The 18,020-nt window shown below is 36.4% G+C and overlaps 1 protein-coding gene across 1 annotated transcript in view; it reads right to left on the bottom strand.

Annotated features, from left to right (window-relative positions):
* LOC100243141 (uncharacterized) overlaps positions 1-15,787 on the bottom strand; it is a 30,624-nt gene extending 14,837 nt beyond the window's left edge. The window contains exons 1-7 of the mRNA XM_059734750.1: positions 15,692-15,787; positions 15,212-15,315; positions 15,009-15,088; positions 12,775-12,866; positions 12,121-12,281; positions 8,693-8,844; positions 7,795-7,910 (exon numbers count right to left, since the gene is read on the bottom strand). Of these exons, the coding sequence (XP_059590733.1) occupies positions 7,795-7,910; positions 8,693-8,844; positions 12,121-12,281; positions 12,775-12,866; positions 15,009-15,088; positions 15,212-15,287 (677 nt within the window). The 5' untranslated portion in view covers positions 15,288-15,315; positions 15,692-15,787. The remainder of the gene's footprint in view (positions 1-7,794; positions 7,911-8,692; positions 8,845-12,120; positions 12,282-12,774; positions 12,867-15,008; positions 15,089-15,211; positions 15,316-15,691) is intronic.
* Between the last annotated feature and the right edge of the window lie 2,233 nt (positions 15,788-18,020).

Genomic DNA, 18,020 nt, shown 5'->3' with positions numbered 1-18,020 from the left:
GGATTAGAGAAGTATTAGAGTTGGGGTTTTTTTTTTTCTTCTGGTAGAATGGAGATTTTAGAAATGCATAGAAGGGTTCCAAAGGACGCCCCATCCTTCATAAGTCATCTTTTTGCATTATTAGAACCACATATTCTATTCAACTTGAGCACTTCTTAGTCAACAGAGTGTTGAAACCAGAACGTGCTAGATTGCTTTACATTCCAAGACTTTTTAACACCATGACCTCCACTGCCAATGGTGGTGTCACAGGGAAGATCATGGAAAGGAGCAGCAGCAACTCAAGGCAGATTAAGTTGGGTGGAAAGTTACTTGCATGGTTCTGGACCACTTTTTAGTTGTTACAGCTGGAAAGAGTCCAAAACTGTTTGTGGATGAACTGAAGGTGATGAAAGGTGGCCGATGCTGAAATCAGAAATAATTAAGCAAATAGATAGTTTCACCAAGGAAGCTTCACTTCAAAAGAGCCTAAGTTCATGGATGAAGATAAGTGAAGTGGTTGGTGATTCGGTGTAGGTAGAGAGTTAAATGTGGTCGACACATGGGTAGACAAATTGCTTGGTGGGGAGCTGGGGGATGGAAGATCAAAGGGGATGACCGAGTGGCTTTTTATTTCTTTTTTTTTTTTCTTTGATAGGCAATAAAAGTTGTATATATATGGAAAAGGAAAGATGAACACTAGAATACATAGATCATGTAAAACAGGTACAAAGAGGCAAAGCCACAAAAGAGAGAAACAAAAAGCAACTGTCTCTCTCTCTCTCTCTCTCTCTCTCTCTCTCTTGAAGAGATCCCAGCCAATCTACTGAATCAATCAAAGGCATTGAGCCTACTTTTATGCACATCCAAACCTAAGCTAACAGATTACTTAGGAACAACCATTACAACTTATAATCATATTGTTCCTCATTTCCAAACACTTTTCAATTTCTCTCCTGCAATGTCCAAAAAATGTTTAGTTTAGTTGCTCCAAAACCTTCTATTTTCTCCTTGTAGAGGAGTCTTGCTAACTTAGAAGAATATCTTTAACCATGGAAGGGAGCACCCAAACTACACCAAACAGGAAAAACAACTACCATAAAACCCTTGATTTGATGAGATGAAGAAAAATGTAATTAAATGATTCTCCTTCAATTTTGCACAGCTGACATATGTTCACCAACAACCACCCTCATCTTTGGAGCTGATCTAATGCCAATACTTTTTCCCAACTGGCTTTTCAAGCAAAAAGGGTCATTTTATTTGAAACCCAAAAATTCCAAATGATGCCTGATGGGAAGGGGATTGAACTCCTCAACTCTAAAGCATAATAAAGGGATCTCACCGAAAAGAAACCCCATTCTTCAACTCCTTCCAAATCATCCTATTGATATTTTTCCTCCTCACCGACTTATTTTGCAATGTTGAGAGAAAAGTCCCAATAGTGCCCAACTCCTAATCATTTAAGTACCTAGAGAAACACAGATTCCAATAACCTCCGCACTTGTCTCATCTTATAAATCCATCACCCAAGTGTCTTTCAACAAAGCTAAAGCATATAAGGAATGGACACACACAAAGGCTCCTCCCGACACCATGTGTCCTTTTGAAACTTCACTCTCAATCCATTAGCCACTTCAAACGCAACCCTACTATTAAAAAGGTTCCAACCTTTCCTAATAATTGTCCAAACTCCAACCTCATACTTATCTCTCACTTTGCATGACTATCATCCACCACCCAAGAACAAAGCTAAAGCATATAAGGAAGGAATGGACACACGCAAAGGCTCCTCCCCACACCATGCGTCCTTCTAAAACTTCACTCTTAATCCATTAGCCACTTCAAATGTGACCCTACTATTAAAAAAAGTTCCATCATTTCCTGATAACTATCCAAACTCCAGCCTCATACCTATCTCTCACTTCGCAAGACCGTCATCCCTCTTCCTCCTTCCCATACTTCCCTCTGATAACTTGTGTCCAAAAAACTTCCCCTTAAGAAGCCAATCTCCAACTGCACTTTTTAAGAAGAGTCTGACTAAGAGATGAAAGGCTTCTAATGCCTACCCCCCTCTTCCCCTTTTACCCCTATTCATGCAAACAATTGCCCATCTTAGAAGATGTGGCTTGTTCTCCAAAGCCCCACCTCTTCATAGGAAATTTCTTTGAATCTTCTCTAATCTTAACCTTACATTTCTAGGATTCACAAATAAGGACATGTAGTAAATAGGTAATAGATAGTTTAACTCAAATCAACATGAGTCTCCTCCCATAATGATATATTGCCTCTTCCACATCAATAATCTTTTGATAATCCTTTGTAAAACCTCTCTCCACCCCATCCCATACCAAAACTTATCTGAAAGAAGCACCCAAAGGCAAACCTAGGTAGGTAGAAGGAAGCTCTCCCACGCTGCAACTCAACTTCATCAATAACTCTTCCACACTAACTAGCCCCGTTATTAGGATCCTTTTAGCCTTTTCCAAGTTTATTTTCAGCCTTGAAATTACTTCAAACCACATGAGTAGCCAACATAAATGAACCATCTAACATTGAGTATCCTTACAAAAGACCAATGTATAAACAAAAGGTGTGACACCTCCACTCCCTCACTGCCCTTGCCCCTCACCATGAAGCCCAACAAATAACCACCCTCCCTAGCCCTCACCAAAAGATGGCTCAACGCCTCTAGGGCCAACATGAATATATATGACAAGAGCAGGTCCCCTAGTCTCAACCCCCATGAGCTCCAAAAAAAAGAACCTGAAAGCGGTACCATTAACAAGCACTAAAAACTTAGCTATGAAGACGCACCAATTAATCCATTAGGTGGTCCATTTTTCACTCGAGTCTACCACTCCTTGAAAGGCTGAATGGGTGTTGAACTGTGTGAGAAAGTTTTTATGTAGACACCATTGTCTCTACATAAGAAGCATGAGGAATCATTTGTCAATCCAATATCATAATTGTTTAGGAGCTATGGTATATTACCTCAGATTTTTTAGCTGCTTCCTCTTTCTTTCAAAGATGCACTTCATAGTTAGCATGGAAAAACTATTAAGAAAAATAAGAGATAGGTGTGAAGAACAAACCCCTTTGTTTATCCTAGCATAACTAGAAAGAGATGCATCAGAGGACCTCTGAGTGGTTGGTCTCTCCAATCTTAAGATTAAAGAAGCTATGTTGCACTGATGTAGGACAACCCTAGGATGGTTGCCTACACTCAAGGGTAGGTGGGCTAGGGTTTTATTTTTAGGGTGTAAGGAGAGGAACAAGGAATAAACTTTATGGTAGAGAAAATTATAAGATAAGAAATAGAGAGAAAGAAGAAACAATGAAGAAAAGATGGAAAACCTTAGAGTCTCACTAAGGCCTTCTAGGAGTCTCACCTAGAAGAAAATCAATGGAGTCTCACCATTGAGGGTTGCAACCTTGCAATGAAAGAACGTATAATATTATTCAAAAAAGTTCATTCCTTTGATTTACATTGATTAGCCTATTTATAGGCTTCTCTAAGAAATCCAAAGTCTACTAGGACTCTAATAACCAATTCTACTAGGACTCTAATAACCTATTCTACTAGGACTCTAATAACCTATCATGACTCAAATTCTAATTATATTAATCCTACTTAAAGTTTACTTAGGTCTTCCCTTTCTTCCTTGAATAAACTTTAAAAGGCTTTCCCCCATCAATTCTCCCCGGCTTGAAAGAACTCGGCTCCGACGAGTTAGATGCTTGATACAATTCATAGAAATCGGGGTTAATCTTCTGAAAATCCGTTGTCGTACTCCATGTATTCTCAGAGTGTGGTTTGCCTCGCCATTTTACCAAAAATTTTTGGTATCCACCTTGTCGAGTAGACACAAGTTGATCATAAAAAACATACTCGATCTCAGGACGTGGGCTGAAAGGGTTCACCATCTTGGATTTGATTTCTTCAAATGCCTTGTTGGCCGCCTTGGTCCAAATAAATAAACCAGGTTTCATGCATTCAGTAATTGGGGCCATAATGGAGCTGAAATTTCGAATAAATCGTCGATAGAATGTAGCCATTCCATGGAAGCTTCGCACCTCATGGATATTTGTTGGTACTGGCCAATCAACAATAGCTTTGATCTTCTCCGGATCTGTTTCAACACCCTTAGAAGACACAACAAAGCCAAGAAATACAACACTAGGGCTCATGAAAGTACATTTTTCAAATTAATGTAAAACTTTTCAGCCCTAAGAGTGCGCATTACTTGCTTCAAGTGTTCCTCATGATCTTTACAAGATCGACTATAGATAAGAATATCATCAAAATAGACAACAACAAACCGTCCAATAAAAGGTTTTAATACCTGCGTCATAATCCGCATGAAAGTACTTGGAGCATTGGTTAGTCCAAACGGCATGACTAACCACTCATACAATCCATCCTTAGTTTTGAAAGATGTCTTCCATTCATCCCCTGGTCTAATACGTATTTGATGATATCCACTTCTTAGATCAATCTTTGAGAAGACTATTGATCCAACCATCATATCTAGCATGTCATCAAGTCTTGGAATTGGAAATCGATACTTGATTGTGATTTTGTTGATTGCACGACTATCCACACACATCCGCCATGATCCATCCTTCTTTGGTGTTAGTAGGGCAGGAACTCCACAAGGACTTAGGCTTTCACGAATAAAGCCTTTAGTAAGTAATTCATCAACTTGCCTTTTCAATTCAGCATGCTCTGTTGGATTCATTCTGTAGGCTGGTAAATTTGGTAATGATGCACCGGGAATCAAATCAATGGCATGTTGTATGTCACGCATAGGAGGGAGTTCATTAGGTAACTCTACAGGCCACAAGTCAGAAAAGTCATCAAGGATTTTACGTGCGTTTGCTGGATATTCCTTATCTTGTTCTTTAAATTCTTCCACTTTCCGAGCCATTAAAGCAAAAATAACTTCAGTTTCCTTGCTCTCATTTTCAAATTGACACATAGTAAGTACCTTTTTTGGTTGTGCATTCTCATTCGACTTCTTAATTGGAGGGACTTCTTTCATTGGACGAAGGATCTTCTTACGTCCGTTGTGTATGAGAGCATATGTATTTTCATAGCCGTCATGTTGAACTTTTCTATCAAAGAGCCAAGGTCTTCCAAGTAAAATATGACTTACTTTAATGGGTAAGACCTCACACCATACAGACTCTTCAAAATCCTTACCAAAAAGGAATGTTACTAAACAACGAAAACTTACCGGGATAGAGGTGTCATTAACCCATGCTACTCTGAATGGATTTGGATGTCTCTCTGTTTTAAGGTTTAGCTTCTCAACAAGTTCTTGTGAAGCTATGTTCAAACTGCTACCTCCATCAATGATCATGGTGCATAATCTCCCATGGCAAGAAATACGTGTTTGGAAAATGCTAATACGTCGCCAATCTTCTTCTCCTTTTACTTTTGGAATGGTTAATAAAGGTCGTACTACAAGACTATGTCCTTCCGTCATACCATCATAGTAGTCACATTCTTCACTAACTTCATCTTCATTGTAGGTCTCTTCTTTCTTTAGGTAACTTTCCAATTCAGATTCTAGTTCTTCAACACAAAAGTGTAAACCTTTGGTTGGGCATACAACAACATAATGACCATGCCCACCACACTTAAAGCATAAAGGAGTCGCGTCTACTTTTCTATCTCCATTGCTCATTGAATTTTTACCCTTATTACCATTCTGATGAGCCACATTCGAAGTTGGTTGAGTGTTGTCCCCACCATTCACATGAATAGAAGTTCTGAAGTTTGATGTGCTTAAAGGTTTGCTTGTTGTCCTGTTGGAGAAAGTGCTCCCAATTTGTGAACTTGGACGCCTGAAAACCCGGAATTTGAGGCCTTCTTCTATTTTGAGGGCTAGTTGATAAACGTCATCTACGGTATAAGTGTGTGCAGCTATCATCTCAAGTTGAATCTCCATTCGAAGTCCAGCTTTGTAGCGGGCTGCAAGTTGAGCATCACTTTCCCGCACTTGATTTCGAATGCTCAATTCATGGAATTCTTCTGTATATTCTTCAACGGACTTGGTACCTTGTTTAAGGGAAAACAATTTTGTATACATAAGTTGTTCATAATCAGTTGGGAGAAAGTGCTCCTTCATCTTCAACTTCATCTCGTCCCATGTGTCAATAGGCGGTTGGCCAGTTCTATGAGCTTGATTCTCGATATTATGCCACCATAGACGTGCTGCTCCTTTCAACTTTGCCTTCACAAAACGAACTTTTCTATTTTCGGGCATTGCATACCAATCAAAGTAATCTTCCATTGACATAATCCAATCAAGAAAAGCTGTTGGATTTAGTTTTCCATAAAATTCAGCAACTTCAAGACGTACCTTTTTTGTCACATCATCATCTAGCTCAAAAAGTTTGGCCCTTCTTTGATTCCCCATCATAAAATTGTCTTGTTCTTCGCGTGATCGATTTGGCGATTGTCTAAATTGATGACTTGTGATCTCCTCTTCAATTGGTCGTTTTTCTTGGCTCTTTTCTAATAACTTCATGATCTCATCAAGTTTGCTATTTAGTTGTATTATAGCATCTTGATGGGATTGTTGTGTGGCTGAAATTTCCTCCAAGCGTATTGTATCGGCATCTTGATTGCTAGAAGTTTTTTTGGAACTCATGCTTGCATAAGTTGCTCCGCTCCTTAATTGCATATGCCTTCAAGCCAAGAATTTTGGCTCTGATACCAAAATTGATGTAGGACAACCCTAGGATGGTTGCCTACACTCAAGGGTAGGTGGGCTAGGGTTTTATTTTTAGGGTGTAAGGAGAGGAACAAGGAATAAACTTTATGGTAGAGAAAATTATAAGATAAGAAATAGAGAGAAAGAAGAAACAATGAAGAAAAGATGGAAAACCTTAGAGTCTCACTAAGGCCTTCTAGGAGTCTCACCTAGAAGAAAATCAATGGAGTCTCACCATTGAGGGTTGCAACCTTGCAATGAAAGAACGTATAATATTATTCAAAAAAGTTCATTCCTTTGATTTACATTGATTAGCCTATTTATAGGCTTCTCTAAGAAATCCAAAGTCTACTAGGACTCTAATAACCAATTCTACTAGGACTCTAATAACCTATTCTACTAGGACTCTAATAACCTATTCTACTAGGACTCTAATAACCTATCATGACTCAAATTCTAATTATATTAATCCTACTTAAAGTTTACTTAGGTCTTCCCTTTCTTCCTTGAATAAACTTTAAAAGGCTTTCCCCCATCATGCACTCTCTGTAGTCTTTAGAAACAGGTGGTTTTTTCAACATGAGGTGCTTCCATGTGGATCCCATTAGTGGTATAGGTTTTACTTCAGAATAAAGAGTGGTATTTTCCTTTGTTTTTATGCATAATCTCATTCTGAGAGTGTTCACAAAACATTTCCCAAGTACATGGATTGCACACTTTTTGTCACTATCTAACTTAATTCCTTTATCAAGGGAGGGAAGAAAACAAAGTAGTGGTCTCAGACATGTATATATGGTTGTGTCCAACATCTGAAGTATTATATACACACATGAGAATTTAGCCCTTCAACCACAGTTTAATAACTCCATATCAACTAAAACATTTTCATTCCTTTTTTAAGGTCTATTAATTGAAGGACATACATGATCATGATAAAATCTATCACAGAAAAGAGAAAAGAGCAGAACATAGAAATACATGGAAAAAAGAAAATAAAATAGCGGATATCCTTCTCCTCTTTCAGTGTCTAACAATCAGATCATATTCATGGATCAATAGAAAATGATGCACAACAGCAAAGAAATTATACCTTAAGGGGAAAAGACCAGAATTTTTAAATTGGCAATAAAAGAAATAGCCCAAATAACCGAAGAACAAGCAAGCTCCATAAGCAACTTGTGAAATGGCTAAAACGATCCCTTTCTCCTGCAAGCAATCAGTGGATTATTGATACTCAGCAACTAAGTATTTTAGTCATTTAGTTCATCACCTCAGACAAAGAGAATTTTTACAAAGCCCTATATATCATCAAAAACCAAACAGGAGTGCCAAGCCCCTAAAGTTGAGTTCAAAAGTTTAACTCAGACAATAAGATAGAGAAGCAGAGAACAAAATAAATTATGGGACACATCTGATAACTCCTAGTTAGTAAATTATGTGTACCAAAATCAGTTTCAGTTTCAATAATAACCATCTGATTTTCAATATTACAGATAATGATTGCCATGTCAAATGAAAAAAAAAATACAAAAAAAAAAAAGTCCAATTACCAGTAAAACTATGCTATGACAAAATTTATTGCGAAAATCATGCAATCCAAACATTGAAAAAATCTCTTAAAAAGAAAGAATGAAAAAAAAAAAAAAAGGAAAAAGAAAAAAGAGAATGATTGGGACCCACCATCTACCGGTCCCTGTTTCTAAAAGTGTATGAAAAAACAGTTTGATTTAGTAAACTATCTGAATTGATTTTCCCCCATAACTTACTAATTCATTTGCGTTGGAAATTTATCCTATTCCAAGGTGCATTTAGGCCTATATCTAGAGGGAAAAAGGAAACTCACCCTATTTCAACACAAAATCAAGAAGTCATTGAAGATTTATAAATTGTAAAACCAGCTTTGCAATAATTCCAGTCCTAAGGTTCAAGTATGTAACAATGAGAGCCATAAAGTTTGATGACACATAGTTCAATGAGAATTCTTTTACCATGCCAGTTTGCTTGACAATCAAAATATAGGTAGTTAGACAACGAAAAAATGTTGCTGCAGTTTCGACAATTAACCGCAGCTTAAGGAAATGCAAGTTCTTGAAAAAAATATGCAGGGGTTCGGCTAGTAGCTCCAAAAGACATGCACAACCTGCAACATAGAAAGAATGGACTTCAATAATAAACCTTTAAAGTGAAATAGAAGACTAACCCATTGGCACTTAAATCAGAATGAGATCTGAATGGCACAGTTCTTTAGATGATGTTTTATGCGTGCTATCTATGGTTTTATTCTCAAAAAACACAGTATCATGAACTTTCAAGGTGGATCAGTTATAGGCACAATATGACGAGTAGTTTGGTCCTAATAGAAGTTTTCCGTCCTTAAAAAAAAAGGAAGAAGAAAAAGAAGAACAAACAGAAGAAGAGACAAGTTAAAAGGCTTTACAAATGGCTTTGAGTTCTAATACATATTGGTTAAAGGAATAACAAATTACAAATGGCTTTACATATTGGTTAAAGGAGTATCAACAAATTACTAGTTTAGGCCCTTTCTGGTGACCAGAATGGCTTTCAAAAGATAGGAATGACTTTTCATTTCATTTCAGATTTGGGAGCAGTAGATATTCAATCATGAAAGAAATATATTTCCAATGGTACCCTTTTCAACATTTACTTCAGTTTTCCCACAATCAAACAAAATGTTCCCACTCTATTATCAACCAAAATAATATTCACTTTCTTATAAACAAAAATAACACAAAAATATTGGGGAAAAAAATCGATTCTCATCCTTTTCTTCACTTTCTCAAAAACCAAAATTTTCAGTTTTTCATCAGCCACGATAATGCAAAACATGAATTTAGAAAAATAAAAAATTGATCACTTTTCTATTCCTTTCCTCCACTTTCTCTATAACAAAACAGAAAAACCTCACTTTTTATCACCCAAAAATCTACATAAAACATGACATTGAGAGAAAAAAAATATCTTTCTTTTCCACTAGTGTCTTAATAATTAATAAAAATAATGAACTTTCTCATTCACCAAAAAAGTACAAAAATATAAAATTTAAACAATAAAAGCTTCTGGAAACTAAACAGAAAATCCTCATTTTGGCACCAAACAAAATAAAATGAAACAAGAAATATTATAAGAACGAGTTTTTTTTTTTTTTTTTTTTAATCCATACTTTTTTGGGTAGTTTACCACTTCATTTGTGTTTTTCCCTACTTGGAAGAGGAATGAGAATACCTAAGGGGTGCAGAGGAATGGAAATCACATATATAGAAAGTAATGGTGCTGAAAAGTTTGTTCTTACACATAAGAATGAACACCAAAACAATGGGAATCCCATTTTGCCATTTCATTATGACCAAACAAACAAACCCTTAGGCCATGTTTTGACACAAGGGAATGAAGAGTGGGAATGGACGTTTCATTCCTTTTATCATTCATTCCTATATTTGGATAACTTAAATGACAATGGAAATGGAATAAAAAATGATTCCAATAGGAATGAAATCCCATTCACAAGTGGGATTTCAAATGATCTCCAAGAGTAGGTTGTTTTTTTTTTTTTTTATCAAAAACAAAACATATATTGGTAATAATAAAGGACCTTCCCTCCTATCAAAAAAAATAATAATAATAAAGGTCCTTCCCTCAAAATACAAATCTTGATCAAAATAAGACTAGACACCCCCTATTTAAAAAAAAACTATACATAAATGCATCCACCAACCATCTCAAACTTTTGAATCACAAACCGAAAGCCAACAGAGTTGAATAACATTAAGTGGAACTCCTCTAAAAGCGACAATACAAGAGGCCCATAGAGAGGAGTAGAAGTGAAATAAATCCCACAACACCTCTCCTAATCTCCATTTTTTCTCAAAAATCCTAACATTTCTCTCTGGCCACATAATCCACGATAAAGTGAGGCAAGCAATTTGCCAACAAGTCTTGCCTTTGATTGAATTCCTCAATCCTTTAAAAAAAATAATAATAATAATCATCATATCTCCAATACTCCTAAGCGGAACCCAATCCATCCTTGCTAGACTGAAGAGTTTGTGTCATAACCCCAAAGTTAATGAACAATGTAGAAAAAGATAATCGATCAATTCTCCGTTTTCTTTGCATAAAATGCACCAATAAGGACTAAGAGATTTGTAAGGTCTTCTCAATTGTATTATATCATTGATGTTTACCTTCCTATGTGCTACTAATCAAGCAAAGGCCTTGTCCTTTGAAGGGGCTTTTAATTTCCAAAAAAAAAAAAAAAATGCCCAAAAAGAACAGGATATGATTTGAGAAATTGGACAAAACTAAGAAAAAAAAATTATTGTGAATAAACTTGAGGAGGATAAAGACCAAGCTTTTGAATCTATAACAGACGGAGACAAGTGCACTAAATTAAGGGAAGGCATGAGTCTTTCAAGAATTTCAATTTCTGTATCAGTGAGATTGGAACGAAAGTTAAAATTCCAAGAGAGCAAATACCAATTACCAAGGACAACTGTGATAATGAGATTTTTCACTGAGATAACTCTATAGAGCCTTGGGGATTGTTAACACAAAGGTTGGTCATCCCACTATAGATCTTCCCAGAATCGGATTCTTTCCCCACTCCCCACAACTCTATGTTTTGATTCCCTTGGTATAGGAAATAATATATAATATCTCAAAACTAACATTTTATCCCTACAATTCCATTAGGCTTTTAAGATTTTTTATGATTAATTTTTGTTTATTAATTAAATATTATTTTTTTTAATCTTATTATTTAGCCAAGAAGAAATTCTTTTAAAATAAAAATAAAAAATATTTTAAACTAAGTGTAAGGGTATTATTATCAATTTATTTTTTTCATTTATACTCTCATTGTTATTAAATGTTGAAATGGAAACAAATAATCATTCTAATCTTGTATTCCTAGTGCATCCAAATACAAGAATTGAAATCACTAAATTCATTCCTATTCAAGGAGAAATAGGAATGGAAACAAAATAGAAACAAAATATTCATTTTCATTCCCCATTCCCACATACCAAACATAGTCTCAAGGTGGGTTTTATGCATCATTTAGAGAAGCATGGAAGGCCCATATGCACCCTCCCTCTTTTGTCTGCTTTCTATTCACCAACTCTCTTACTGAATATATTTACATCATCAACGACAATAATACCAACAATAATAGTAACTATTACTATTAAGTACAATTGATCCTTACTCAAAAAGAGTTGCCCACAATATTTGTTATATGGTAGGCTACTTAGCCTCTTTCCATGTTTCAAATAAACTCTGTAGAGACTACATCCACTTGCCACGGGTAATACAATTACAAGCAGACAACCTTCAAACACAGAAAAAGCACGTAGCTTAATAACAGCGTGTAAAAAATTGGAACTAGAACAAAGATTACCATATATCAAAATAGCTTTTGCACAAGGATCAGAATAACTCAAAGCTTGGGAACAAAAGATCACAAGGCATGCTGCAATTGTCGCAACTACTCCAAATGGGAAAATCACCCATGTTATTTTCAATAGTTTTGCTGCTCGTTCACCCTCTGATAAACAAGAACTGCAACAAAATAATGTCATCTATGTTATATGCATGCACAAAAAATAAATATAAGAAATAAAAAAATAAAACAAACAACTAAAATCTAGATGCAGTATATTCTGAATCAGAAAACAGAGAATAAAATTCATACAAAAGAAAATCAAAATTATAGGTCGGATATGAATTAATATTTTATCATCGCCTAGCTTGAACTGAATGCAATATTGCAATGTAATCAAACTGATGGTTGGCGCCAAGTAGCTTACCATACATTGGAACAAATTACGCTATTACTTACTATTGTTGATTAACTCCATAGCTTATAACAAATCAAAGAAACAAATTATAGAAGGGCAATCATAAGTCTTATTCTTTAATCCACGTCAACACTTTGATTTTCAACTAGGGAAAATAGTATGAAAATGCTATAAAATCTAGAGTAAATGCTTTCAGAAAAATCATAACAAATAATAGGAACATATATACCATTAAGATTAGCAAGAGGAAGTACCAACTAATATTATCCCGAATGCAAGCACGTTGAAATCCCTCCCTAATAATAACCAAGGCAAAGATGGTGATAAGATCAAAATCCATTACATTCTGCATTTGAACAGGAAATAAATGTTACTATCAATTGAAGCACAAAAGCTCAAAAAGCAAAAAAAGAATTCAAAATAAAAGAAAAGTACAATAACAATTTGTAAAAGAAAATTTATTAACATGAGACCAGTTAAAGCTTTGCAGAAACACAAGCAATTAAGTTGTTAACTTTACAAAGCAAAGGTCATGAAAGGTGGGAATGGCTTCTATTCGACAAACAAGCATCATTGCACCAGGACACCCCTGTGCCAAAGCACATCTGGACCTTTCAAAATTGTCCTAGAGCTGCTGAAATGGTGATCAGCACATCTACCTAAGATCTCCTAGAGTTAATCTCCATGTGTGCTAATGGAGGGCAGCATGACCACAAATCTAGATGACTAAACTCTGAATTGAAATCCATACTCCTTTACTGCCCACAAGACAATATCAGCCTCAGGTAGATGCCAAGGAAAAGATCCAATCACTTTACTCCTTCAATATGCAAGAGCTTGATTCTCTAACACACCTCTTTTCAGTTTGAAGCTTAATGGATTCTTTGTCTTGAGTACCATTTCATTTAGGTAGTCAAAGAATGAGGCAATAGGTCAATCTCCAAATTCACAAGAGTATATTTTATCTCCACGAATCATTCTCAAAGGTAATCAATCTCTAAATTTAGGAGAATTAACTCTATCTCCATCAATCATCCTTGAAGACTGGATCCCTCTCATTCAGCCACCCAATTAACCCAAAAGTTTTAAGTTATTTGGTGATGAGCCTAGCATATATATCAGGCTAACACTAATACCCAGCCACCCCCACCCCCCCCCCCCCCCCCCCCCCCCCCCCCGTGCAGTTTTGTTTCCCAAGTAAAATGGTTAATATAAGAGACAGAGTAGAGGATAGAAAAAATAATAAGGGGGTTTAAGGCAGACCCATTTCCAATTTACTAATGGTACTATTTTCTTCTCTAGAGCCAAGGTAAAGGATATTTCAAACATCCAGCTCACTCTTCTCATGATGGGTGAATAGGTTTAAGGTTAATCTTAACAAGAACAACTATCCTTAGAGATTAATGTTAGTCCTAGTAACCTTGACTTGTTTGCTACCACATCAGGTTGTTTGACCTCTAAGCAGCCTCTATGCTACATAGGACTCCCCTTCGATGGAATTCCCATGACCCCATAATTTTTTAACCTAGTTTTGGCAAAAGTTTCCAAAATATATGATGGGTAGAAAAGAGCTTATTTATCCCCAATGGAGGCTTACCATGTTTTAGCCTTGTTTGGCCCACATTTCTACTTACTTTTTATCAATGTTGTAGAACAAAGTCAAGTTAGAGGAGCATATTTAGAGAATCCAAAGGAATTTCTAGTGGTGAGGTCATGGGGAGGGTTAGAAAGACCACTTGATAAATAGGAATCAAATGAGCAAACCAGAAAGTGAAGGAGTTTGGGGATTTGATAGGTTGCCTTCAGGAATAAAGGCCTTTTGGGCATGTGACTAACAAGATTTCCTAGCAAGAATCATTTATGGGCTGCACTCTAATGGTTAGGATGCTAACACTTGGTCAAATGGTCACATCATTGTCCAGGGAAAGTTATTGCACAAAGTCTTTCCAGATTTAAAGGTTTAGGGTTTTTGCATGGCCTTTGCATGGCTTATGACAAACAAATAGCTTGGGCAATGGTGAGATTATAGATCATCTCTTCCTTCATTACTCAATAGCATTAGAATTATGGCAAAGACTGATATCTGTTGTCAACAAATATTTGACGAAATAGAAGTCCAATTGATTCTTCAGTCCTAAAAGGTAGCAGGAGCCTTATCCTCCAAGATGATAATCCAGAATCTCAGAAATAGTCCGCTAAACATCCTCCATACCAAGGATACCCAGGGAATCTTTTGAGAATTAATGTAATTCCCAATACAATTTCCAGTTTCAAGCATTTGATGATCAAAAAGAAATCACACTCAATTCAGAAGAATTGAAAATTTCAAATATGGCCAATGATTTGTTCAGACAAAAATCCAACAAGAAATTCACTCCTTTTGTGAGGGAAAATTGCAACATCCAGAAATCAAAATTCATCATTAATAGGGAAGAGAGAGAGAGAGAGAGAGATGCAAAATAACAAAGATACAATGGGAAATTCTTACTGCAAACTCCTCTTTAGTGAGTTGCCTCAGGACCCATGTATTGAATGCATATGTTATTATCCGTGAAAACAACTGCGCAGCTGGGAAAGTTTAAGAAAATAAAAAATAAAATATACAGCATCAATCTTTTGTTGTAGCAATGCAAACAATGCAGGAAAATAATAATAATAATAATAACAACAACGACAATAATAACAACCAACCCATTAGATACTTGAAAGTGCGTGAGAAATTCGATCTGTCCCCATCCAGTTGAGACCCAACACTTGCCTCTGACATTTCTATTTTTTAATTCTTCAAGTCTCTCCTGCAAAGATAAACAGCCCTACAGAGATCCGCAGAAATACGGGGTTTTGGGTTTGGTTTCTGAATTTCAACTAGAAAAAAGGCCCGCGAAACAATCAATGTTCCAACTACCGGCCAAGTCTAGTAGGGACTCGGCCAAGACATTCTGATTCAGCCATGGCCAAGACGATTCCACAACACAAGTTGCGATTCAATCTTGAATTTGTTGCCAACTCCGATTGGAATCATGCAACTCAACCAAATCATTGTTGGCTCCCAAGTCGACTAGGAGTGACACCGAGGTGATTCGGATCCAAAGAAAAAGTTGAAAATTCCAGTGAAAAGAGGGAAAAAAAGTTGGATGAAAGAGGAGTATAGGACTCCATTATTGCACTTACTCTTGCGCTATCAGACTTGCTTCTTTCTTCACCAATGCTGTTGGAAAGGCTGTGATAGTTGGCCGTCAGTCTCGAATCTTCTTGGACGGTGAAAGACTGTAGATCAATCAAATATAATTTGTACGATATATTTTGAAAATAAAATCAGATTTCAGTTGCTTATTTCATCACGGGATTAAATAATGGATTAATTAATTGATTAAAAGAATGAAAAGATGCTAAATTTATAAAACTAACCATTTCTATTTTTGAACTTGAAATGGCGGTTTTTTAAATTGAAAAAAAGTGAAATATTAATTTTTCAAAGTGACGGTGATTTCATCTTTTTAATCGATTAGTCCTTAAATAATCTCAAATTTATCAATCTAATCCTTCACATATTCAATCTTTATATTGTTCTCATAAAAGTAAACCAGAAGTCAAGCCCGAGCCCTCCCATAAAAATCCAATTCAGAAAGAAGCAGCGCAATCGACGGGGACGAAATCAGAACCGGAGTAAATAGAGAGAGATTACCGGAAACGAAAACGGCATAATCTCCCTCGCCGACTACGCTCGACTCCGGAGAGCGCTCTCTCGCTCTCCTCTCTCTTTCCAGTCTCTCGCAATGAAAAATTCACAATAACGTTTTCTAATTTTAGGAGTATATATTTCTTTTTATTTCCTAATTAACCCCGTCTCTCGTGAATTTATTCATTGAATAGTCTGACAATTACTCTTTTCTTTAAGCTTTAAAGTTTTAATTATGTCATGACTGTAATTTATCTAGTGCAAATCATTTTTTTCATAAAATAATATAATATTACTTTACCAATGACATTATGTTTGATTCCATAAAATATTAAAAAATAATAATATTAAAAAAAATTATCGCATTTGGTTTCACTATAAATTCTTTTGAAGAAAATTAAATATAATTAAAATTATTTAAAATTTTATATATTTTTAAATTATTTAATTTTTATATAATAAAAAAAATAAGTGAAATGAATTCGAAAAAAATATATAAAAATAATTTATTAATTTTAAATCTATTTTTTATTTTTCCTCATTTTTTGTTTTCTTCTACGTTTTTTTCAATTTATTTTTTTCTTAAATTTTCCTAAAATCAAACTGTAGACCCCCGGAAGGAGGGACCCTTCTTTTGAATTTTAATTTTCATTTCCCGGGGCTCGACATGATGGGAGGGCTGTGTTTGGGGGCTCTGAAGCTGCAGGGGAGAAGGCAGAGCTTTTGGGGGCTGCAGATGGGACGGGATACAGCTGGCTTGCGGCAAGAAGAGGGGAACAGAGGGGACAGAAAAGAAGGAAGGAGGACAGAGGGTTAGAGGAGGATCCTTTGGAGAGTGCTGGCGAGGGATCTACAGAGAGGAAGGGGGTGAGGAAAGCGGAGCAGAGTAGCAGGAGCCAAACCCACGGGTTTTCTGATTTGTTTTTGGGAAGAAGCCCTCCCAGGTGCGAGCCTCGTAGGTTTTTCTGATCATATTTCTCATCACCTTTGTTCTTCATGCATTTTCCTTATGGGTTTTAGTTTTCATTCACTGCTCGAACGTGTTTGCTCTGTTATTCTCTCGCTTTTCTTTGATTTCATTTGAAGATATCATGCGTATGGGTTCATTCAAATCGTGTTAGCGTTCTCCGTTTTTCCACGACTCATGGCTTGAGGATTTACACCTGGAACGAGGTTCAATATAATTGTCATTGGATATTCTTTGTTTGCTTCTTGGGATTTACATTGTTTTTACCCTCTGTTTTCTCATTCTTCCACCCGCGTTTTATTTTATTTTAAAACCTGTGAATCTCTGGTTAGCTTGGGTGAGGCTGGAAGGAGAATGAAAATCGCTACATTAAAATCGCATCTTGGAGTTGTCAATGTTTCTTGAGAGGTTGTAGTCCTCATGGTGATGCTTGTGCAATATTCAACAATGTCTGAACCTGACTGCCTGAAGCAACCCACTTCTCCCTCTAATATCTTATACCCGTTGCCACCCACTCTACCCATCACGCCGCCCCACTAAGCCCATTTTCTCACTCTAAACCTTCTTCACACCCTTTAACCCATTTCATCTTTCGTCCATTACACTCTCTCTCTACACCACACCACCCATCTATCCTCTTTTAGGTGCCCTCCACGTTCGTTCTCTCCACCTTCGCATGGCCATGCATGGCCATGCATGGTTATGCTATTCTCCATGCACCTTGGTTCCCACGCATCATCCGTCATGCCCACCTTCTAACACCCATATTTCTACCTATCTCTCCCTCTCTCTTTCTCTAAAGCTCACGTCATACCCATTCTTCTAATCTACCCCTCACCACCACTTCTCTCCCT

This window comes from Vitis vinifera, chromosome 18, assembly GCF_030704535.1.
Source record: "Vitis vinifera cultivar Pinot Noir 40024 chromosome 18, ASM3070453v1".
Classification (NCBI taxonomy): domain Eukaryota; kingdom Viridiplantae; phylum Streptophyta; class Magnoliopsida; order Vitales; family Vitaceae; genus Vitis; species Vitis vinifera.
This window is presented reverse-complemented; position numbering and strand designations above follow the sequence as displayed.